Source organism: Solanum pennellii, chromosome 12 (genome assembly GCF_001406875.1).
Source record: "Solanum pennellii chromosome 12, SPENNV200".
Taxonomy (NCBI): domain Eukaryota; kingdom Viridiplantae; phylum Streptophyta; class Magnoliopsida; order Solanales; family Solanaceae; genus Solanum; species Solanum pennellii.
The window spans coordinates 2,124,212-2,148,729 of record NC_028648.1 but is presented as its reverse complement, the minus strand read 5'-3'; the positions used below and the strand labels follow the sequence as shown (position 1 = coordinate 2,148,729).

The window sequence follows — 24,518 nt, the reverse complement described above, 5'->3', positions numbered from 1 at the left end:
CCGCCGCCGCAGCGGTGGCAGCAGCCACCGCAATCGCATGCTTGCTCTGTTCCTTGTCAGATTCGTCACCGTAAAAAGAGCTCAGCCACGCCGCTTCTGCCGGAGTAATGTTAGGCGGAATAGTCGTCGGATTATGACACAACCGGTCGGGCAAGGCGGCGACGGCGGTGGTGTCTCTACCGGAATGACCAAAACATGTTGTTCCAATTTTGCCCTTTTCATCAATCTCTAATTTTTTTATACCAAACAAACCTTTCAACCACTTAATTGCTTTGCCCATTTGGTTGTGTTTTTTTTTTTTTTTTTTTTAAGAATTTTGGGAGAAAATAATGGCTTTTTAAAAGAGTGAAAGAGTGAGAAGAACTTTTAATATAAAGCTTAATATAATCCAAAGATTTTGCCATATGTTTGAAAAGTTGTCATAAAAAAAAGTAAATGTAAAAAGGCAAAAAAAAAAGAAGTAAAAAAAAGTTAATGAAATCGAAGTTAAAATTTATTTCAAGTTTGAATTTTGAATATTACGAAAATCTTTTATAATAAAATGGATTTTTATATTTATAATTTTTATGCCTGTAAATTCAAATTAACTAAAATTCATTTGACCAATATAAATACAATAAATAAAATAACACGTTTCAAAAGTCCATAATTACTTAGTAATGAAGTTAACTAATGTGCATTGAATAAAAAAGTTTTATATATATATATATATNGTATGGTAAAAATAAATGTCTAAAATTAGTTATCAATTTAAATAATTAAAAAATAATTAGTCACTTTTTTTCAAATTTGCCCTTAATGATGATGTAGTTTAATTGGAAAGTTAGGTAGACTTTTGATATTCTTGATAGGGTTATATTAGTCAAATTACACATTGTATTAAATTTTTCTTGAGGAGTGTACATGACCTTAATATGACAAACAATTATGGACGGAGGCAGTATTGTATTAGTTTAACTATAATTAATAAATATGCATATTAACAAGAGGATAGTCATAATTCGATATATGAAGTAATATTATATATTTTCGCACGATTTGAAAAAGGCATAATACATAAATGTGCCCTTTAACTTGGCTTCAAATCACATTTATGTCCTTTAACTTTGGATATGTACTAATAAACACTTAAACTTGTATAAAATTAAACAAATAAACACACGTATCCTATATGTCATCCTATATGTCATTTTATCGTTATTTTTATACATAATCTATAGGTCGATCATACTAATAGAATTTATCATTATTTTAAGACCTTTTTTAGACGTACATATTAATGAGCTAGTCACCTTAATTTATTATATAATTATAATAAAATTAATATAATTCGATATAAATAATGTGGAATATAATTTTCAAAGGAGGAGGGAAGATTATTCTAAAAGTTAAGTAATTGATAAGGACTACTCCTTCTAGGATTAGTAAAAAAGTGTTTGAAATCCAAATTCAGCCAAAGAAATAGTTGTACTTACCTTATCGCAAAAAAAACTATTTTTCGAATTCAAAAATTGGTTAGAACTTAGAAATATATAAAACTAAAAAATAATAATCAAAATAAAATATAATAATAATAAATAAGATGAAGAAGAATAGAATTGTACTTTTCGAACAAGTTTAGATCATTTATATATGTTAAAATGAATTTTAAATTTTAGCCTTTTAAAATCATCGAGCTTCCTAGGAGGAAAATTGACATAAGTAATCGCTCACTAATGAAAAAAAATTAATAGATATATATATAATATATACACATTTATGTATACTAACAAACGGATTAAATATGTCTGATTGAACAGCTAATGTATAAATTTTTATTTTTTTTATTCTCACTAGATATCTGAAATTCGTATTAAAATCCGATTAAAATCACTCTATTAATTATTTTCGAACTCGAAAATAGTATCACCTCTATGAAAAATGCACGTTAATTACTATAATTTATATATAGGAGTAGTTGTTGAGATCGCCAAATTATTCTCCTTTTAAAACGAAGCTTATTTTAGTAAAATAGATTATTAACTAGACCTAAATATCAATTTTAAATTACCTACCACCAAACACACACAAAAAAATATTAATAATATTTTAAAAAAGCCCCCCTTCTTTTTAATTTATATGATATAATTAGTGAATCAAATTTATTTATTTTGATTGTGAACTCATATATAATTTTTAAGAATACATTAAAAAAGTTATACGTAAATAGAATTGATAATTCAAAAGACATACAAATAAACCAAAATTTCTTATTGTGTTAATTTTTTAATTTTTAATTATATCATATAAATTAAAACGAAACGATAACTATTTTTAAAAGGAAAAAAGTAGTGAATTATTGATAGATAAACAGTCAAAGCTAATGTGTCCCCACTTAATGACTATTTAGACTTCAAAAAAGTGAGAACCAGATTCTATAGAAATTTGAAACATTTGTAATTTTCATTTTTCTCCAATAAATAAAAAAGAAAAAAGAGAAAAAGATGGAAAAAGTGGAGAAAAAAAAAACTTTATGGAGCACAGTGTAATAATTAAATAAATAATTTGGAAATATCGTTATTCAATTGCATGTTTTATGAAGAAACTAAATAAATTAATAGGCAGTCTCGATCCTACTAATAATATTTTTGAAAATGAAGCTATTTTAATTAATCCAACTATGTTTAAATTAAACATATTCAAATGCAATTTTAGGATATATACAAGTTTTTTTATTTATATATTTATTTGATATAAATATCGAATATGAATAAATAAGTTTTACTTCACATATAACATCACCCTAAGAAAAATGTGCGCTATAATTTCTATAACTATACATCAAATTTTTATTTAATGATGAATATAAGAAATTTCATTAGCTATGAACTAATTAAAGTTATGAATTTTATTGCTAATTAAGTATATCTTATATATTAAAAAACACTATCGAAAATACTTAAGTGATATATGAAGAAATTTATTCTTCTGTTTTATTTTTTACTTGATGTTTAATATTTATATTAAAATTAATTTTGAAAATTATGTTCTATATGACTTACTTTTTAAGAATAACGCTCCTAATTTTTTTCAAAATTTATCGTTTAATTCAAAATTTACGATTAATAATTAAAAAATCTCGAACTATCTCATCACGATCCGATAAAAGATACCTTTGGGTTAGGCTTTTCTGACACCCTCGTGAATGCTTGGCCAAATTTAGAAGTACATATTCTTTTCTTGACTTTGCACCTCTTCTCATATTGTACTTATTGTATACTAAAGGATATATTCATTATATATAAAATCAATCATGAGTTATATATATATTTTTAGTTGTGGGGTTAATATTTTAATATGAAAATTAAAAATATAATTGAATAAATAATTACATGTAGAAGTTAAGAAAATTATTTAGCTATGTAATATAATTTTTCAATGACCTCTTGAATAAATATGGTATGATGTCTCTCCTTAAACATTTTGTTTTAAAAAATATATGTATAATAACTTCAATACAAAAGCGTTTATTATGCTTTATAATTTATTTTTTTTAAACGTATTGTTATTTAGTATAAAAAAGGAATTTTTATGCAGGATGTACGTTATATATTTGTCATTTTTCTAAAATGTTAATGTGATCTAATTTAGTTTAGTATCTAATTTTTTTTTGTTTAAAATATCGAATTAATGTGATCTAATTTACTTTTGAAAATTAGTTAAGTTAACTTTCGATAATCGTAACATGACAAATATTTTCGGACGGAGGGAGTATATTTTATTATTAATGAGGAAATCTTGGATGCAATATTATGTGTATTAATTATTTTATATGTACTAAGTTCAAACTCTGATACTACTTTTTAATTTTTGCAACTGTTATTCTTTGATGAAAAATTTTAATGAATATTTTTAACCTAAAGTAAATAAATGCTACGTATAAAATTCCAAAAATCATATGATGTTACTACAATTTGGAATTATCCTTTGGCTTTTGTTTACCACATATATATAATCTTGGAAGAATAAATTTATTGATTTATTTTCTTGGAACATCATTTTCTTATCTGTATGGTAACTGATCAAAACTTCTTCTATCTAGGTACTTTTATATAGGCTGGTAAAAATAGAATACTGTGGTAATTTCAGAACCCTTTTATCATCTTTTAAAAATATTAAAAATATTTTCTTCAAAAAATAAATGGATTTATAGGAAATCATTTTTCTATTTCTATGAGGTAGGGTCAAGGTTTGCGTATTGATAGTGGTGAAATGATAAATTTCGTTAAGGGTGTTCAAATAATTTTTAACATTGTTATATATTTAAGTTATCGATAAAGTATGTTCGACTGGCCACCTAAATTATATAATTCTACTTATGTAGTTATATTGTGTATGTTGTTTCTAGCGTTTGGTCAATGAATAAGTAAAATATTATTCCAAAAGTATTTATATGTAATATAACAAAATACGGTACGAGTGATATGAGGTGTAAATATGGGATTTGGGGGTGGGGGTGGTCAAGGAGTCGGAAATGAAGGTGTTGGTGCAGCGGCGGAGCCATCTTAGGGTTTGAGGTTTATTTTATCCCCCTTCGATGGAAAATAATTATACTATTTTTATATGGCTAAAAAATACTTTTTTATCTATATATAGCAGATATTGAACTCTATTTGATTTGTTCGTGTGTAAATTTCCTCAGATTTTAAATTTCTTTTAGTGAAAATTCTGGCTGCTGAATTGATTGGATGGATAGGGAAGGGACAATGAACTTGAAATGTCACTAATGAAAGTTATTTTTCCTATCCCGTTAAAAAGTCATGTGATTTTTCTCATTTAGAAAAAACCCGATTTTCATAATTAAGAAAAAAATCAAAACATTTTAACCATAAAAAATGAGAAAATTAAAATACCAACACACCCAAATTTATCTGTTTTTCTTCACGGACCATATTTATATCTTATAATAATTGTACTATAATGACCTTTCCACCATTCAAAATAACCCATAGCTTCAAGATCTAACCATAATATTGTTGGAGACGAATTCTAAATTTAAAATTTATATTTGAGCCATTTTTGTATAAGAGTGTATCAATTACCGACTATCCCTCATTGTCTCAAATTAATTGTTTTTTTTTCGAACATTAATTTGAATTAATTTTTAACCTAAATTAAACTGAATCATCTCAACGTTTTATAATTTAATTCATAAAAACGAAACATATCTAATATAAGACGAAAGGATTACTTACTACATATCAAATTCAAACGCTGTATTACACGAGTACCTCTCTCCTCGCTCCAAAATTCATTATGTCAAATACTTCATCGATACTAAAACTATTCTTAACACGACCTATACTATATAAATCGAGTTAATAACTTTGATGGTCACTCAACTATCAATTGTTTTAACAGAATGTCACCCAACTTTCATTTTCAACTCAAAAGTCACTCAACTATGATTTCTTTGCACAGAAAGTCACTTGACTTTCATTTTCAACTCAAAAAAGTAACTCAACTATAACTTATTTACACCATTAGTTATTCAACCTACTTAATTATTTTTTCATTAAAATTTAGTGACATGAATTTTAATTATTAACATAAATTTTAAGAATCAAATATATATCCATTTAAACCATTTAGTGATCCGCTCATTTAATTCAACCAGCTAAAAATATAATATTAAACATTTTATTTTACCATTAATTCTCTAAATCATTCCCTATTGAACATCAAACATTTTATTTTACCATTAATTCACTAAAAGAATGTGGGAGACAAGGGAGAATGATTTAGGGAATTAATAGTAAAATAAAATGTTCAATATTATATTTTTAAAGGGTCGGGTTAAATGGAGCGGGTCATTAAATGGATATATATTTGATTCTTAAAATTTTGGTTAATAATTAAAATTTTATGTCACTAAATTTTAATGGAAAAAACAATTAAATAGGCTGAGTGACTTTCTGTGCAAAAAAAATCATAGTTGAGTGACTTTTGAGTTGAAAATGAAACTTGAGTGACTTTCTGTGAAAACAATCGATAGTTGAGTGACCATCTAAGTTATTAACTCTATATAAATTCTACGAACCAACAATTTTCCAAAGAATAGAAGTGTATATAATATAGTTTTTTTATTTTATTTTTATGTAGTCTACATAAAGCTAAATTTAGCAAATAAATTGTGACGAAACAATGTAATAAAAGCCCAAAAACTTTAATTACAAAATATGTAAAAGGAAATTAAAGGACTACTCATCACGGGCCTATGTTTCCTAGTTATACATAATGGACCACAAATTAGGAAATAAAAACTAAAAGGGTAATATTTCAAAAATAGTCATTTTTCGAATTTGTAATTGTAAAAAAAAAAAACTCGAATCAGAAAATTCGTTAAAAAATATCTATTTTTACGTAGATATACCATGATAATATTTTAAATCATAAATTCAAAAGAAGTAAAATCTATCACAGTATCCTAAACGAAATCCACAATAGTATCATGAAATCTGAAGTCAGATCAATATTTTAAATTTTTCACTTGTTGAAGTTTGAAATTTGTAGAAAACGAAATACTCAGGATTATTTTAAATTATTCATTTGCTTAAGTTTGAAATCCATCATGCTGATTTCGCATTAAATGTAGTTAATTTTCAATAAATTTTATAATATTGGATAATTTTAAAACAAGATTTAAAAAATAGTAACTTTGTACGATCTTTACTGTATAATTATCATAATATTTTTGCGTTGAAAGAAACTTCTTTTCAATAATTTTTTAAATTTTACCTATTTTTTGAAAAGATATTTAAAAAGTAAGTATTTAGTACATTTTTTTTACTGTATAATCGTCAAGATGTACTTGAATTACCAAAAAAAAAAAAAAATTAGTTGCTTTTTAACAAACATTTAAAATCCTAGCTGTTTTTTTTTCTTAAAATTAAAATAAAAAGTGGTTATTTTGTACAAAATTTTACTATAAAATAAAAAGGCCTCCAATGGCTCTAAAGCCCATTTATGTAATGGCCTAGCCTGGCTTCACATGGCTTTCTAACGTGCATTATCGTGATTTTGACTTTGTTTTTCGTTCACGTTTTTCTCGAGACTTTACTCGTGAAATTATATTAAATATGTTATTAATGTGTCCTTTACGTTCATTCTCAGACTCCACTTATTGAATTATATCCATTATGTTGTTGTTTGTCTTACGTTCATCGATATAGATTTCTTTCATTTTTAAGCGAAACGAGATGTTACACATATAGGACTATTATACTCCTAACATTTATTCATTCGTGACTCGATTCATTTTAACTCGTCTAAATACAGTTCAACTCGCCTCGTTCCGACTTGCACGTGGGTTTGTGGTTTCCCAACCCATCTGCATGAGCCCACAATATGTCACAAGTGACATATAAAAGGAACAAGGAAATCAATACAACTCTTATAATCTAATCGTGCTTCGAACGAGATTTTTTTTCGTTCTCAGGCTCAAAATCGAGATATCTAATTAATGAATAAAGAAATATCAATACTTAGCGATGGCTTTTTTTTTTCTCTTAATTTGCAATTAATATTTACATAATCGTTTTAAAATTAAAAACGAATAAATTTTAAATTCTAAATCACATCGAGATAAGGGCCATATACCTCTAACGTAGAGCCAATAAGAATATACGTCACTTCATATATAGGTGATTGATATTTGTCACTTTATGTGCAAATTGGCCATATGGTCATAAAAAAAAATTATGAAAATTTTTAAAATATAGTATTATCACATGACTTGCTAGATTCCCACCTATTATTATAATAAAAAAATATAAATATAAATATAAATATTTATAAGTCACTATAGAATAATTAACTTTTGATGAACAATGGTTAACATTGTTTGACATGCGCCAAGAAGAGATATTATTAGTTACGTATAATATTTTAGTTTTAAAAATAGTTTGATTGTATTGACATATTTTAAAGTAATTATTTTTAATAATTTTATATTTTTGATACTAAAAAAAGTATTATTTTTGGAAAAGGAGAATTTTTTAATAGAAATACATATTTTGAAGTTGCTATTTTTAATTTTTTTTTAAATAAGATGATTATATAATTTTGATACTAAAAAAAGAATTATTTAGGAAAAAGAGAGAGGAGAGCATATATTATCACTATTTTATAGAAGCCTCAAATGATTAAAAATTTTCTTCTTTAATTAAAAAATTTAAGATTTAAGTTTTTTTTTTAAAAAAAGTTATTGAAAATCATTTATAAAAATAAAATTAATCACATTTTAATATGAATATAGAGTAAAAAACAAAAACGAAAGAAAATAAATTACCCAAACTCCTTAAAATTTGGTACACATTCCCAAAAGAACTATATATAGAAACAAACATAAAAAGATTCTAAAAACACCAAAACAATTGTTTAAAAAATATATTTGTCCATTTTATTTTGTATTGCGTGGCTTAATTTGATTTAATACGATATTTTTTAAAGATATATATATATAGTTATATAGTTATAAATTATTTTATTAAGATATAGAATTTTCGTTTAAAGTTAAGTTATTTTTTATTATAGTAAAACTAATATTTTTTTGAAAATGAAAGAACATTTGAATTGACTTGTAAATTAAAAGTTAAAAATAAAAAAAATAGGCAATTTTAATTTAGTTTTTCCTACTTTTTCAGCTTAAAGCCATTTTTATGTTATTTAAACGCTTATGAAATTAAAAAAAATTACTTAAAAATCACTAAAATAAGGCAATTTAAACAGCAACTACTAAAGTATGTCATCTAAAATGAGGAAGAGGGAGTAAGATAAATTGAAATGGATGGACCTTTAATTTGTCGATGAATTGATAAATACTCATTCATCTTCAATTTTAATTCTATCGATATATATAATCATTTTTATTAGAAAACACTTTACGATATTGATTATTTTTTTTCAAAATTATTGATTTTAGATATAGAAAAAGTGAATAAAGAATCTATATTGTTGGGACCTACTCTTTGTCATCATCCATCCATGTCACCTTAAAAAAGAAAAATCCTCTGCAACTCCCATGTTTCTTCTTTCTCTGTCACTCCCACACATCAAATTCTGAATCTTTAACAAACCCCATTTTAAAATTTATCAAAAAGTTTCAATCTTTACAGTATATACACTCAAATATACACAAAAAGTTTGATTTTTTTTCAAGAAAGTATGGGAAAATTGGTTGTAGGTGCAACAGTTGTGTGTACTGCTGCTGTAGTATGTGGGGTGGCAGTTTTGTTAATGAAACGCAGGATGAAGAATTCTGGGGAGTGGGGAAAAGTTGAAGCTTTATTGAAAGATTTTGAGGAGAAGTGTGCAACTCCAGTGGGGAAATTAAAGCAGGTAGCTGATGCTATGACTGTAGAGATGCAAGCTGGACTTGCTTCTGAAGGTGGGAGTAAGCTCAAGATGCTTATTAGCTATGTTGATAACCTTCCTACTGGGTGAGTATTTGTGTTTTGTGTTTTGTGTGTGAAGAAACTGATTTTTGCTTATTTTGGTGTTCAAGAATGTGTATAGACTGTTATTTTTTTGCTTATTTGGGTGGTATTTGTTTTGATATCTTGATCAACTTGCGTGCACCTCGACTAAATAATGGCACCTCACACCAACAACAAGCATCAGTATTCCGTCCACCAAGGCTAGAATAGATCCTAGAATAGATAGGAGCTGGTAATTGAACCTGAGACATCATGGTCCTCAATCCACGTCGTTGACCACTAGGCTACACCCTTGAGTGTCTTATTTGGGTGTTGAAGAATGTGCATAAACTGTTTTTTGCTTGTTTGGGTGTTGAAGAATGTGCATAAACTGTTTTTTGATTGTTTGGGTGTTGAAGAATATGCATATACTGTTTTGCTTATTTGGGTGTTCAAGAGATGTGCATAAACTGTGTTTTTGTTGCTTATTTGGGTGTTTAAGAATGTGTATAAACTGTTTTTTTGCTTATTTGGGTGTTTAACAGTGTGGATAAACTGTTTTTGGCTTATTGGGAGTTCAAGTATGTGCATAAACTGTTTTTTTTTTTTTTACTTATATGTGTGTTTGAGAATGTGGATAAACTGTTTTTATGCTTATTTGGGTGTTTAAGAATGTGGATAAACTGTTTTTTGCTTATTTGGCTGTTTAAGAATAAGCATATACTGTCTTTTGCTTATTTGGCTGTTCAAGAATTTGTCTCTTTTTAGTGAAGTTGTAATCTTGGAGGCGGGGGTGGAGCTACATATTAGATATCAGAACCTATAAACATCAAATTCTAGCTCCACCTCGGTTGGAGGTGTGGTCTCTTTATTTTAGCTTCTGGGTTGGAGTTATGTCAGTTCTTTTTTGTGTTTTTACAATTGATTCATCGACATACTCAAGATGGTTATTACATAAGTGGATAACCATCCGACTGGTCGAGTATTTTTGTGTGTATAAACTGGTTTTTGCTCATTTAGGTGTCAAGAATTTGTCTCTTTTTTCAATAAAGCCGTGATCTTGGTTGTGTTGTCTCTCGATTTTAGCCTCTGGGGTGGAGAGTTATATCGGATTGTGTTTTTACTAATGATTCATTGGCAAACTCAAGATGCTTATTAGCTAAGTTGATAGCCTCCACATTGGATGAGGATTTGTGTGTGTATATGTGCACAAACTGATTTTTGCAAGGGTGCCAAGAATTTCTCATTTTTCAATAGAGCTGTGATCTTGGAGGTTTTGTCCTTTTATTTTAGCTTCGGGGCTGGAGTTATATCAGACTGTTTATGTCTTACCAAATGATTCATTGATTCTGGAGATAAATTAGCTCGTCTAAAGGTAGCAGCAAGCTCAAGATGCTTATTAGTTAATAACTTCCCCTCTGGATGAGTTTTTTTTTGTGTGTGTGTATGTGCTTATGAATTGAGTTTGGCGGAGGTAGGGACTTGGTAACATTTCCAAGTTCTTGTGATAAACTTACTAAAATTGGGTGTATACATTCACATGTATCGACAAATTTTCAAAAGATGCTGCCAATAGGCCTCTGTAGTGCATTAGGGGTGGGGTATGTTTTCCATATATGTCTTGTATATTTACTTCAGTTTAACGACTGGTATTACTTTTATTCCTTCATCTTAGGGATGAAAAAGGTCTGTTTTATGCATTGGATCTAGGCGGCACAAACTTTCGAGTGATGCGTGTACAGTTGGGTGGGAAAGAAAAGCGTATAGTTAAACATGAAGTTAAAGAAGTTTCAATTCCACAGAATGTGATGGCTGGATCATCATCTGAAGTAAATCTTAAGCTGTATCAGCCATGCAATGCAACTTTTATAATCCATTCAAGGTTGTACTCACATTATTAAACTGTTAACTGCAGGTGTTATTTGATTTTATTGCCACGGCACTTGCAGAATTTGTAGCTACAGAAGGTGATGATTTTCATCTTCCACCTGGTAGACAAAGGGAGTTAGGCTTTACCTTCTCTTTCCCTGTGAAACAATTGTCAATTGCATCAGGAACTCTTATAAAATGGACAAAGGGCTTCTCCATAGAAGACGTGGTTAGTCATACAGAGTTTCTGATTTTCACTTCCGATTGATCATGCCAACGCTCAACCTTAGATTTAGTCAATTCATTTCAGTGTACGGTTTTGCATTGATGATGATTTAATGCATACAACTTTGCATGCATGCAAAGTTGATAATTTTTTCCATCTATTTTGCTCGTACTCTTCAAAGATGTCGCCAGGTGCATGTACGATCCTTCAAAAGCAGTACATTTTGAAGGATCTAACACAGGTGCGGCGATACTACTGGCGATTCTGACAACGTACATTTCATTGCTTTTTCACCGAGTTGATTGTAAATACGTTATAGAATTTCCTTTTCTAACGTTATGTTGTATTTCAATGATGAACTACTCCTCATGGCATAACATAGGTTGGCATTGATGAGGATTTAATACATACATCTTTATACATGCAAAGTTGATCATTGTTTCATTGCATTTTAACTGATTTGATTCAAAGTACGTTAAAAGGAGTTCCTTTTCCAACACTTTATTGTATTTCAATTCTGAACTACTCCTCATGGAATCTAACATAGGTTGGGCAAGATGTGGTTGGAGAATTAGCAAAAGCAATGGAAAGGGCCGGCCTTGACGTGCGTGTGGCTGCTTTAGTAAGTTCTTTTCCGAATCAAATTCGATAAATTATAAGTAAGCTGGTGATGTTCATGTATTAGGTTTTTGTATGTGTGATATTTCTTCCTGAGCCTGAATTATTTAGTTGACTTGGCTGTTTAGGTAAATGATACTGTTGGAACGTTAGCGGGAGGTCGGTACAATAATCCTGATGTCATTGCTGCAGTAATTTTGGGTACCGGAACCAATGCAGCATATGTTGAACGGGCTCATGCGATTCCCAAATGGCATGGTCTGTTGCCTAAATCCGGAGAAATGGTAGATGCTTATGACATTTCATAACACCTTCATGACTTGATATGTGCCTAATTCATTTCCTAAAAGTATTTTCCTTGGTAGATTCATACACATTTGTTAACTTAAACGTAATTTTGACTGGTCTCTAAAGGTTATCAACATGGAATGGGGTAATTTCCGCTCATCACATCTTCCAGTAACAGAATATGACCAAAATCTTGATATTGAGAGTTTAAACCCCGGTGAGCAGGTAACTAAGACAATCCCCTTCCTTTCTACATTTTCTATCTTACATCTGATGTTGAACTTTCGGAAACTGCACAGATTTATGAAAAGATTATTTCCGGGATGTATCTTGGAGAAATTTTGCGTAGAGTATTGTGTAGAATGGCTGAAGAAGCTTCATTATTCGGTGATTATGTCCCATCCAAACTGAAAGTTCCTTTCGTATTGAGGTAGGGTATTGCTTTGACCAACACATCTATTATGACAGTAGTTTTATCTTTTGGCATCCTATTTTGCATTCATCAATTTTAACCTTATTCTTCTCCATGCAATTAGTGCAACTTAAGATTTATGTAGTTGCACTAATCTCTTACACCGTATGTTATGCTTCTCGTTGGACTAGATTCGTGTACATTTATTAAACATATGTAAGCTTTGAATTGTCAAATACTGTAAAAGAGGTTATTTACTCCCACACATGCAGGACTCCGGACATGTCTGCTATGCATCACGACGAGTCTGCTGATCTCAAGGTTGTTGGAAATAAGCTGAAGGATATCTTAGAGGTATTAAGATCTACAACTTAAGTGAAACATCACTATTCTTTGAAGTTCTCATCTCTTTTGTCCTTTATATGATATATACCATGGAGCATCAAGGGCAGAGCTATGCTTTTGCTAACGAGTTCGGCAAAAACCAGTAGCTTTGGTCGAGACCTCGTATTTGAAATAGAACCCCCACTTAATATGTGTAAATAACTTATCCGGAACCCATAAACCTAACTCCTGGTTGAACATCATTAAGTTGGCTAGGCTTAATTAGGTGGAGATCATCTTTCTCATCCTATTTGCTATATCTATATTTTTTTCACAGGTACCTAATTCTACCTTGAAAATGAGGAAAATAGTTGTGGAGCTGTGCGATATTATCACCTCTCGTGGAGCTCGTCTTTCTGCAGCAGGAATCGTGGGCATCCTCAAGAAATTGGGAAGAGACACTTTTAAAGACGGAGAGAAGCAGAGGTCTGTCATAGCTGTGGACGGTGCATTGTTTGAGCATTACACCAAGTTCAGAAATTGCTTGAAGGAAACTATGAAAGAGTTACTGGGAGATGCTGCAGATAGCACAATCATTGAGCTTTCTAATGATGGTTCAGGCGTTGGAGCTGCACTTTTGGCTGCCTCACATTCCCAATACACAGATCTCGAGGAATCTTGATCATGGTCAGAGTGACACAACCAAAAGTGCCTGGTCAAGAGTTCTCTACGTTTACAATCGCCCCTCTTCTTGCTAAAGGGAACCCACTTCTTACTTTCTTCTCCGAGACGATTGAAATATTTCTTGCTTCCTTTTGCACTGTGTCATGCAAGAGTTAGCTTTGAAGTGAGCCATAGTTCAATATACCAAAATGAGCACATCTCTCTTCAGCTAAACACCAATATGCTGACCTTTTCACTCCTGGTGCCTCTAAGAACCAAGTGTTTAACTAAAAATTTTCCCTCACTAGCCAGAAATAAAGTTAGGATACAAATAAAGTTCTTCTAGTTGCCACATTTTTGTGTAATCTTTACAAGATTTATTGTTGCCAAAAAGTTACTATCGGAAACAACCTCTCTATCTCTTTAAGGTAGGGGTAGGATTTTCTTACTCTATACCCTCCCTAGAGCCCACTTGTGAGATTACATCAGATATGTTGTTGTACCGTTGCCAAAAGTTTGGGGTTTGTGGGATTACATCGGATATGTTGTTGTTGTTCTATGGTTGCCAAAAGTTATAGTACTGAGGTAGTTCAAGCTTGTTTCTATTTTTCTGGATCTTTTAGGAAATCTCTCCTCCATTCAATAGTTTATGGTTTTAGTGTACCTTTTTGACAGTTATTTTATGAGTAAAGAAAACATTGGAAAAGCAAAACAACACTATGGATCCAATACAGTGTATGTACAATGCTAGTTTTCACTACCTGATACATTATATATTGCTCTTATTCGTTGCTACTTCATACTCTAATCATATTGTTAAAAAAAAAAAAGGCAGCCTGGTGCACAAAGTTTCACTATGTGCAAGGTCCTGAGAAGGACCGGATCACAAGAATCTATTGTACGTAACAAGAGACTATTTCCACAACAACTTTACTAGTTACGTCAAGGCTCTCCTTCAAATAAGTGATGTTAAACCAACATCATCATTTTCTTCAATCCTCTCACTCCTTGAGTTCTTGAGGAGTGGCAAAACATCCTGCTCAGTTTCATTTTTCTTTTCTCCAGATGTAGGTGAACTGTTGTTGCATTGGATCAAGATTTGCAGAACTTCCTTCATTGTTGGCCTTGATGAAGGAAATGTGCTGGTGCAAAAGATTCCAAGCTTAAACACAACGAAGATTTCTTCCAAGTATCGCGTTTCTTTGATGTCTTCATCTAATGCATCAGCCATCGGTTTCCCTTTTTGAAGGTGACGCCATGCCCAGTCTGCAAGACATGAATCTTCATCTCCAAGATTGGCTTCTTTTCCAGTCACCAGTTCCAAAAGTATGACTCCAAAACTATACACATCAATTTTCTCTGTCACTCTAGTTTTTCGCGCATACTCTGAAATACCATCATGAATATATTAGTTATGTGAGAATTAGTGTACTAAGAATGAACACTCGCGTAATAATATCCACATTACTATTTACTGAAATAAACATCCCTGTGTTATAATTCATGCATAACTAGTATGTGAACCAAACGGTCCTTTGATATGTAACTTTATAATGATGTTTTGGATAAGTTGATGGTTTTATACCTGGTGCAATGTATCCGAAAGAGCCAGCTACTGCTGTCACTGTGTTGTCTCCAGGCTTGAGTAACATCCTGGCAAGGCCAAAATCTGCAATTTTTGCATTGAATTGAGAATCCAATAGGATGTTGCTTGACTTCACATCGCGATGAATAATAGGTGGTGAGCAGTCGTGGTGCATGTAGCAAAGACCACGGGCAGCTCCTATCGCGATTTGCAGCCTCCTAGGCCATTCCAAGACCAGATGTGGAGTTGATCTTGAGGCATTGTTCATCCTATTCTTTGAGTGAAGCCATATATCCAAGCTCCTGTTCTCCATGTATTCGTAGACAAGAAGTTTCGACTCTTCGCTGAAGATGCAGCAGAGGAGTTTCACTATGTTGGAGTGTCGAATCGTGCCTAATATCTGAACTTCAGCAAGAAACTGTTTCTCATGCTTGTGATCCAACCTTTGGTTTCTCCATATCCTCTTGACAGCAACATAGTCACCTGATCGGCTTAAAGGCACGAGGTACACTTGTCCTGATCCTCCACTTCCAATTATGTTGTTTTCGGTCAGATTGGATACAATGTCTGATTCTGTGAAGTCTAATTTGTGAAATGATGTTTGTTTCCATGTCGAAACTGATTCTTGTTTTCTTTTTCTATGACTTCTCAACACAAACAGACCATACAGAACTGCCACAAGGAAAGTAACTGCTGCTACACTAGCAAGAGCAGCAACAAGTCCAACAGGAAACTTATCCGACTTAGTTTCCCTCTTGCATGACGCGACTTCTACTGATGGATTACTTGCACAAAGACCGGGATTATCCGAGAAGCTCTTACCAAAAGCTGCATTTTCCAACTGAGACGGGATTTCACCCGAGAGACGATTGGATGACAGGTTAAGTGAAGTTAACCTCAAGTTACCTAATTCAGTTGGTATAACACCTGAAAATTGGTTACTTGACAAGTCTAAATCAATGAGATTAGGTAAAAGGCCAAGTGCAGAAGGTATAGGACCTGAAAGCTGATTTTTTCTGCTGTTTAATGTGACGAGAGTCTTCCACGACGATATATTCGATGGAAAATTTCCAGATAGTAGATTACCATCAAGAAAAAGTTTAGTTATCCCTGGAAGAAGTGTCAGTTCTTGAGGGATTTGACCACTTAAGAGATTATTACTAGCCTTAAACTCACTTAGATTGTGCCAAGTACCCATACCAGCTGGTATTTCGCCCGAAAACTTGTTATTGCTGATATCAATTTGTGACAAATTTGATGCCACTCTATGTGGAAGCTGACCAGTAAACAAGTTATCATTCATCAAAAGCATTGACATATTGTTTCCTGTCCATAATCCATCAGGAACCTCACCAGAAAGTCGATTCTTTTCGACTCGAAGATACCTCAGACTGTCACAACTTCCAAGTGAACTTGGCAGTTCACCTGTAAGATTGTTACCATAAACAACCATCCTAGCTAAAGCCTTGTTATTGCAAATACCCTCAGGTATCTTTCCAACAAGTTGATTTTCTGAAACTTGGAAGTCGAAAAGTTTCGAAAATCGACCAAAATCAGGTGGAATTTCACCTGATAACTTGTTACCAAACAACTTAACAGATACCAATGATGATAACTTCCCTATACTCAATGGTATTTCACCTGATAACTGATTGTAAAACAAAGACAATCCAGTCATTTTCGTCAATTTTCCGAAATCTTCTGGTATTCTTCCTGTCAAACTGTTGTTACACAAATCAACAACATTTAAACTCCTTGATGAAACTAACTGCGGTATTTCCCCTGACAGTTTGTTAGTATACAAATACACAATACTCAAATTCTTCAGCTGAAACAGACCATCAGGGATACTACCACTCAATCCATTTTTCGACAAATCCAAATATTCAAGACTTGTCATATTACCAATATTTTCAGGGATATTTCCAATCAAATTTGCTTCTGTCATCCAAAAATTTTTCAATTTTTTCAACTTTGTGAATCTTGAAGGTATAGCTTGTGGAGCAAAAGGATTCAAGCTCATCACAAGTACTTCAAGATTCAACAATTCACCTATCTCTTCAGGAAATGAACCATCGAACAAATTCCCAGCCAGCTCAAGTAATTTGAGCTGACTCAAACCACCGATTCCATTAGGTATATCACCATTGAAGTTGTTGGCTGTTATATTTAGGTACTTTAGATTACTCGAAAGACGGTTAATCTCATCAGGGAGATTACCATCCATGTAGTTAAAAGAAAGGTCTAAAAATTCAAGATTTGAACAATTGTAGATATGAGGGAAGTTTCCAGGGATGAAATTATGGTTAAAATCAAGAAAGGTGAGATTTTTAAGATCACAAATGAAATTTGGGATTGGTTTTGAGATATTTCCAAAAGGGATTTGAATCCCAGAAACTGAATTTTTGGTACAAATGATTCCTTCCCAAGAACAATGATTTGATGATGAAATCCATTTTGTGACATTTGGTGAAGTAAACCAGTATTGTTTTAGTTGAAGTAAAATAGCCTTTTCTTGATTTGGTGTTTGTTGGGATTTTCCATGAGAAATGATGAAAAACAGAAAAATGAAAATTGAAAAAATTATTTTGGACATTTTTTTTGTGTTTTTTTTCTAAGTTTCTATGAACATTTGGCTGAGTTTAAAAAAAAAAAAAATTGAGAAGATGAAGGTATAATTGTGGTATGGTGAGATTAAATGTGAAAACTCATACCAGTCAACTTTGGTTTTTATAGACTTTTTTTGTTGTTCTTTTATTCTTCTAGTTCTTTATTAGTTGGTTGACTCAACTTTTTCTTCTATCTTAGAAACTCCTTAGTATTCGGTGTTCGGGATTTACTGATCTGATTAATTTAAATTTGTGTTACACAAAAGTATATTATGAGAATTGTTCGGTGTGAGACTGTGAGGTGTGTGAGATATAATGTATAATAATTTCAAGATTATTTTATCGTTTGTTTGGCTGGAGATATTAGGCAGTCTTGAGATTGTTTATTCCATCGTTTATGCCACAGTGATGGTCGAATAACTTGTATTTAAATAGCTTATTCCGAATTAATCAATCTTGGGATAACTTGTTTTCAACCAAAGGACCCTGAAAGATTTTACGTGATTTGATTAATTTGGGTTTGGTGTTATAGTAAAGTATACTATGAAGGTTTTACATAAGACTTTTAGTTAAAATGAAGTATTATTTTTTTAACATTTCAACGTGCCTTTTAGTAATAGTTGATTGAATGTGTTAATTGGCGGATTGAATTGAAATTGAATGGATAGAATAAGTTAAACGGAAAGATGTAAGGTAGGGCCTCAACCCCATTGAAATTAAGTTTGTGGCACATGATGAGTGATTGAATTTCGTTTATTTGGTGTTTAAAGTTCATTCGTCTGATTGATTTGAATTTGTGTCGTAGAAAAGTATACTATAAAGATTTTACATGAGATTAAAATTTTACCTTTGTATCATCTCCTTATTTAATAGTGAATTAAATATATCGATAAATCAAAATTGAACGGATCGAAATAAGTCACAAAGTATAGGGCCCTACCCCCATTGAAATGACAGTGGCACACTATGGTTAGTTATGTAATCATGATTTAACTAGTGTAACTCTAAATGACTTGTCAAATGATTTCTTTCTAATAATTGCACAATTTATTCTTTGAGTAGATTGATTTTTTATTTTTAATATTTTTAGTATTTTAAATTTTATGTATAATTGGACTTGAACTTCAGTCTAGCTTGTGGATCATTTGAAGGTATTATTCGCGCTTTAAAAGGTATTTATCGATTTAAATTTCAATAAATTTATGTATTCTAGCATGATTGTAAGTGTTTTAGCATAAACGTATGTCTTATTTTATCATTCGTATAAACAGTATAATTATCGTATGTTGTTTTACTATACTTATAGTTTTTCATCCATATCGATGAGTTACTTGAAGTCCGACAAAATTTTGAAATATATAACTTAATAAAAGCTTTATTTATTTATTTTTGTTTTTCTTCGAGAAGAAAAGCCAGATAATTGCGTCTTAAACTGGCAAAGTGTTTAAATTCAAAGTTTAAATACTTTTCTCAATTAAGTTGTGTTAATAAATCAAAGATAGAATAGTTAGGATCATTTATTTCCTTGGTTAAAATCGAGGGCATGAATTCAGATAATTTATTAAATATTTAAAAAAAATTATATTCGAATAAAAAGTTCAATATTGAACATATATAAATATTTATTTCGACAAATTAAATAAACTAAAAATTTAATAAAATTTTAAATTTTGATTCTGTCACCGATGAAATTCTTCCATTTTCTTCCCTATGTAAATTAGCAAGATGACTATCAACAACCATTGTATAGATAATGATTTGTTCTTTCTCAATTAGTGCTAATTTTATCTTCCACCAAGTAAAACCACTAAAGAAATATTTGATTTTGCTATAATTAGTGGCATATAAATTTTCAATAAAAGGATCTCTTAAATTTTGTTAAAACTTTTAGTGGATGACTTATTATTGTTGGAATTTACTAAATGAGTTTGTTTGTCTCCTAGTCATTTTATTAGTATTTTAAGATTTTTATACACTCTTTAATATTTTATTTATTTATTTATTATGGAACTTTCATGGAAATCTTCTATTACCTTTCGGATACCAGATAAATTCGTTCATGTGCAATAATTTGTAGATCGTATCAAAAATATAAATTATACTTAGTAAGTCCAGTCCAAGGAACTCAATCGATTGAAAAAACGTTGATAGGCTTTGATCTCTTTAATGAGATATCACTTGTTGCACCAATTCAGTCACCCTTATAAATTTTAATAAAAATATTTAATAACATTAATTACACGAATAATTTTCTAAATTCTATAGCCTGGAATATTTATTTAATACATTTACAATTTCTATTTTTTCTTTATATTCTTTTGAGTGCATAAAATTTTTTAACCACATATTGAGTGCCATTAATAATGGAATATGGTGATATTTTCCTCTTTGATGTTGCTTTTTTGTCTTCCACAATAAAAAACCATTAGAGAATTTTTGGATCTTAGTGGCAAATCAATTTTCAATATCAATAAAAATTATGGTGGATGGTTTAAAATATTTTCATTTTTTAATCGGAGATTTTAATTTGAATGTCTAAAATTAAAAGAAAAAAAATCAGTTGAAAACACTATCTCCAAATATAAGTTCTACATGTAATACATAAATATTAAATTAGTTAAACATTAATACAAATATTGAATATCAAGTAATATACTATAACATATAAATTAAACAGTTATTAAACATCGAGTGAAAATAAAAATAATAATTAATTTTTCCAGATAAGTTTTATTAAGCTTAGTGGATGACTAAAAACAGGAGGTCTGGTACAAATCTTTTTAGTATAATATACATTTTATTATTATTATTTATTTTATGATGTTTATTAATTTATCTATTTTATTTTGAGTGTTACTACTTTGCTACCTTTTGCCCCAAAGAACAATGATAAAGTTAATTGGAAGAAAGTCAACTTATTTAATTGTAAAGAATATTCTATGGTTGATTTCTTAATTTCTTTTCAAACTTAATTGATATATTTTAAATGTAATTTACAAAATTTTCATAATAAAAAAATGCATAGTCAAAGTAATAATATTATAATCTTTTTAAAAAAAGTTCTAAGTTTATCCATCCACCTATGTATACTATCTCATTATGATGTTTATTTCATTATTAAATAATTTGTATACTTTTCTTATTTATGAGTCTCAATATTTTTTTATCATTAAAAGCATAAATAAAAAAGTTCAATCTTTTTTCAACTTCATAAAAACAAATGCATAAACTTTTCATTTAATACATATTAGAGGATAAATATATATATTTTAGTGTAATTAATCATAAGTTTTTATATTATCAACGAATAAAAAGAAAACATGATTTTTTTCTGTTAAATAAGATAGGAAATAAAATTATAAAATTACTAATTTGAAATATATATTCCAAATGTAAAATTTTTGATTGGTTAATAAATTGTTGTTAAAAGGAAGTTTCCTTTAAGATAGTGATACCCACTTTAATTTCACACCCTTGATTTTGTTGTTGTTTTTCATTTTATTGATTGAAGTCAAGGTTGTTGAATACTCATAAAAGATCGGGACCAGACGGATTTAAAATTTAAAATTTATACTTTTTTGTAATAATTTAAAATTTATAATTATATGTTATAAAGTTTAAATAAATATTATTGGATTATGTGGAACAACGTCTTACCTAAAAAGTAAAAAAAGAAAAGAAGTCAGTTTTATGATAAGTTATAGAGATAAGAATCAAAAACACGATTAAAATAATTATTTTATCAGTAGTTCGTAAGTTTTATTTTTAACTATCAATCGTTTTATTTTCCTATTGAAATTATCACCATCTATGTATTAAAATACATATACTTGAGTATTAGGCTATAATAATTTTAATAGGAGAAGAAAATAATTGGTTATAGTTGGTCTAGTAAGCTTCGAAGTGTGTTTTAGGGCCCGTTTGGATGGGCTTAATTAAAGCAGCTTTAAAAAAGTACTTTTGAAAGTGCTGAAACTTATTTTTAAAATAAGCAGTTATGTGTTTGGATAAAAGTGCTGAAGTTGCTATGCCAAACGTGAAAAGGGAAAAATGAAAGAAAGAGATGTTAGAGTTATGTGGATAATTTGGATATTGTATAAAAATATTAAGGGCAAAAAGATAAAAATGTGGTCAACTTAAAACAGCTTATAAGCTAAAAAAGAAAAAGCACCCCTACCCCAGCTTTTAATTTTTGGCTTAAAATAAGTTTTTTTTAACTTAAAATAAGTTATTTTGAGTATTGCCAAACAGCTAAATAAGTCAAAAACCAGCTTTTAAGTCAGTTTGACCAGCTTTTAAGCTGAGCCAAACAGGCTCTTAGTACGTAGATGCTTAAAGTTCATGTACGAGAACATAATATGATGATAATTCGAGTAGAAAAAAAGAACAATTGATAGTTAAGGTAAGAAACTCGCGAAAAAAACAATAATTTATACATATTACATAATATATTGATCGTTTTACAAAAAATATTATAAATTTAACTCAAAAAGAACAGTATTGTATATATATTACAATTATATTAAATTTACGTGAATCCGTAATTTATAAATGTGATTACAAACCCTATGCCAACTTGTTGGATATATTTATATTTTCTATATATATAATAAGGCATAAGTATATGTATTGTATAAACGTGTTCCATCACTAAAGTCAAACATTTTGCGTTCACGTACTGAATATTATTGTAGCTAAGATATAAATGAACTTGAAATTTTAATTAGTTATAGTAACTTAAAACTTTTAAATTTAAATCACCTAAAACCATGGTAATTATTTTGCAACATTTAATGTTTTGTTTTGTTTCTTATTTGGTGTTAGATGTTTATTGTTATTAAATTCGAATTTGAATTAAAAAGTTTACATTAGGAGGTAAAATGTTTCGTATATGCATGAGCCTTTACCAAACGAGCTCAACCATATACTTCAAATTCTAAATTCGACAATTGAGGTTTAATTATTCCACCTTAGATCTATCTTAATTCGGACATTCATTGTTTTGAAGATATGTTTCACATATTCCATAAAATTTGAATATTCATAAAGAGATCAGAACATATTGTCGATCACAAAACATTGAATATTCATACCGAGATTAAGACATCAAATATTATTTTTCACAAAGCAAAGTGTTGCCCGATATTATATTGTTGTCCATCAAATATATTATAAGGAGGTCCATATCATTATATATTCAAGATATATGTTACTAACGACTCTCGAATCACATAAAATATTTAGAAAAAAAAGAACCAAAAGATAAATCGATACTCTATCCATACATATTCATCACAAATCTGTTATAAATATACTATAATAAAAACGATTCAATACCTAAAATTCAAACTCCAAAACCTCTGATTAAAAATGAACCTATACACGAACTTATTTCATCCATCAACATCTTAATAAATCAATACGAAAAATCCTTCACTACTTTTTCTAAAGGGGAAAAAGAAACAAAACCTTTTTGTCACATTTACCAATTCAATGTTCAAACTTTGACTAATTAATTATTATATACTTTCTCCGTTAGGTATTGTTTGTTATGTTGCATTTTTAAAAGTCAATTTGACTAATTTTTAAAGTTAAATTAAATCACATTAATTCGATATTTTAAACAAAAAAATAGATATTCTAAAACTATATGAAAAGTACTATAAATTGCAATTTTTTGTATATTAATATGATGAAAAAATACATATTAAAATATTAATCAAAGTTTCTATAGTTTGACACTAAAAATAGAAACCATGACAAACAATAGCGGACGGAGAAAGTATATCATACGTCACTTTAATTTTTTTTGCCTACATCATTATATTTCTTTTTAAGCAAAGCAAATACTCATGTATTATTAATCCAATTATCTCCTCCTCGAACTAATTTTCACATGATTCAATTAACCTATCACCATGATTCACATGATCTCTTCTTGAATTAAGTTCCACATGATTAACTATTACGATTCATGAATTAATTTTTAAGATTCATTATATATCACTTATATGATTGGATCACATGTATTTATAATCGTCGAAAACTAGCATCAACTTCTTATTGACACGGTGAAGGTAATAGTTCAAGCGTCACATTATCACTCTGCCATTTTCATACTATTCTCGTTAAAGCGGAGACTTTAATATCAATTGTTAGACTAAAAGTTTAACTCTAATTTTATATATATAGTTATGTTTATACATATCTCTTTACTTAGATATTGTGTTCATAATTAAATAAATCAAGCCTAAGCTAAGAAACAATAATAATTTTTTTACCTAGTTTTTTTTTTTTCATTTCATTTATCCATTTCAATAGATTGTCTTTAGTTTTTCTCCTTAATAATCAAACTTATATTTTTGAGACATAACTTATGAGATATTATGATCCAAAACTCGACAAAAAAATTACTTTATTATTAAGACAAAAATTGCAAATCATCCATCTAAATCTTTATGTATAAGGC

At 29.5% G+C, this 24,518-nt stretch overlaps 3 protein-coding genes across 3 annotated transcripts in view; 1 reads left to right on the top strand and 2 right to left on the bottom strand.

Annotated features, from left to right (window-relative positions):
- Nucleotides 1-344, bottom strand: part of LOC107006649 (protein IQ-DOMAIN 14) — a 3,110-nt gene extending 2,766 nt beyond the window's left edge. The window contains exon 1 of the mRNA XM_015205165.2: nt 3-344. Within this exon, the coding sequence (XP_015060651.1) occupies nt 3-280 (278 nt within the window). The 5' untranslated portion in view covers nt 281-344. The remainder of the gene's footprint in view (nt 1-2) is intronic.
- An 8,709-nt stretch (nt 345-9,053) lies between these two features.
- On the top strand, nt 9,054-14,615 carry LOC107007676 (hexokinase-1-like). The gene is made up of 9 exons (XM_015206375.2): nt 9,054-9,479; nt 11,131-11,284; nt 11,371-11,553; nt 12,098-12,172; nt 12,297-12,452; nt 12,583-12,681; nt 12,756-12,886; nt 13,141-13,222; nt 13,530-14,615. Exons 1-9 carry the CDS (start codon nt 9,205-9,207, stop codon nt 13,872-13,874), a joined length of 1,500 nt encoding a protein of 499 aa, XP_015061861.1. The 5' UTR covers nt 9,054-9,204; the 3' UTR covers nt 13,875-14,615.
- LOC107007675 (receptor-like protein kinase 5) lies at nt 14,554-18,116 on the bottom strand. Its single transcript, XM_015206374.2, has 2 exons — nt 15,441-18,116; nt 14,554-15,241 (listed from the first exon to the last, which is right to left on the bottom strand). Exons 1-2 carry the CDS (start codon nt 18,034-18,036, stop codon nt 14,811-14,813), a joined length of 3,027 nt encoding a protein of 1,008 aa, XP_015061860.1. The 5' UTR covers nt 18,037-18,116; the 3' UTR covers nt 14,554-14,810.
- Nucleotides 18,117-24,518: the final 6,402 nt, after the last annotated feature.

Excerpts from the sequence above, each read along its gene's own strand:
- LOC107007676 (XM_015206375.2), top strand. The coding sequence starts at position 9,205 with ATGGGAAAATTGGTTGTAGGTGCAACAGTTGTGTGTACTGCTGCTGTA. Across the intron at positions 12,453-12,582 it reads TGCCTAAATCCGGAGAAATG|GTTATCAACATGGAATGGGG; the intron begins GTAGATGCTTAT and ends TGGTCTCTAAAG. Across the intron at positions 13,223-13,529 it reads AGCTGAAGGATATCTTAGAG|GTACCTAATTCTACCTTGAA; the intron begins GTATTAAGATCT and ends TTTTTTTCACAG.
- LOC107007675 (XM_015206374.2), bottom strand. The coding sequence starts at position 18,036 with ATGTCCAAAATAATTTTTTCAATTTTCATTTTTCTGTTTTTCATCATT. Across the intron at positions 15,242-15,440 it reads TTTCGGATACATTGCACCAG|AGTATGCGCGAAAAACTAGA; the intron begins GTATAAAACCAT and ends ATGGTATTTCAG.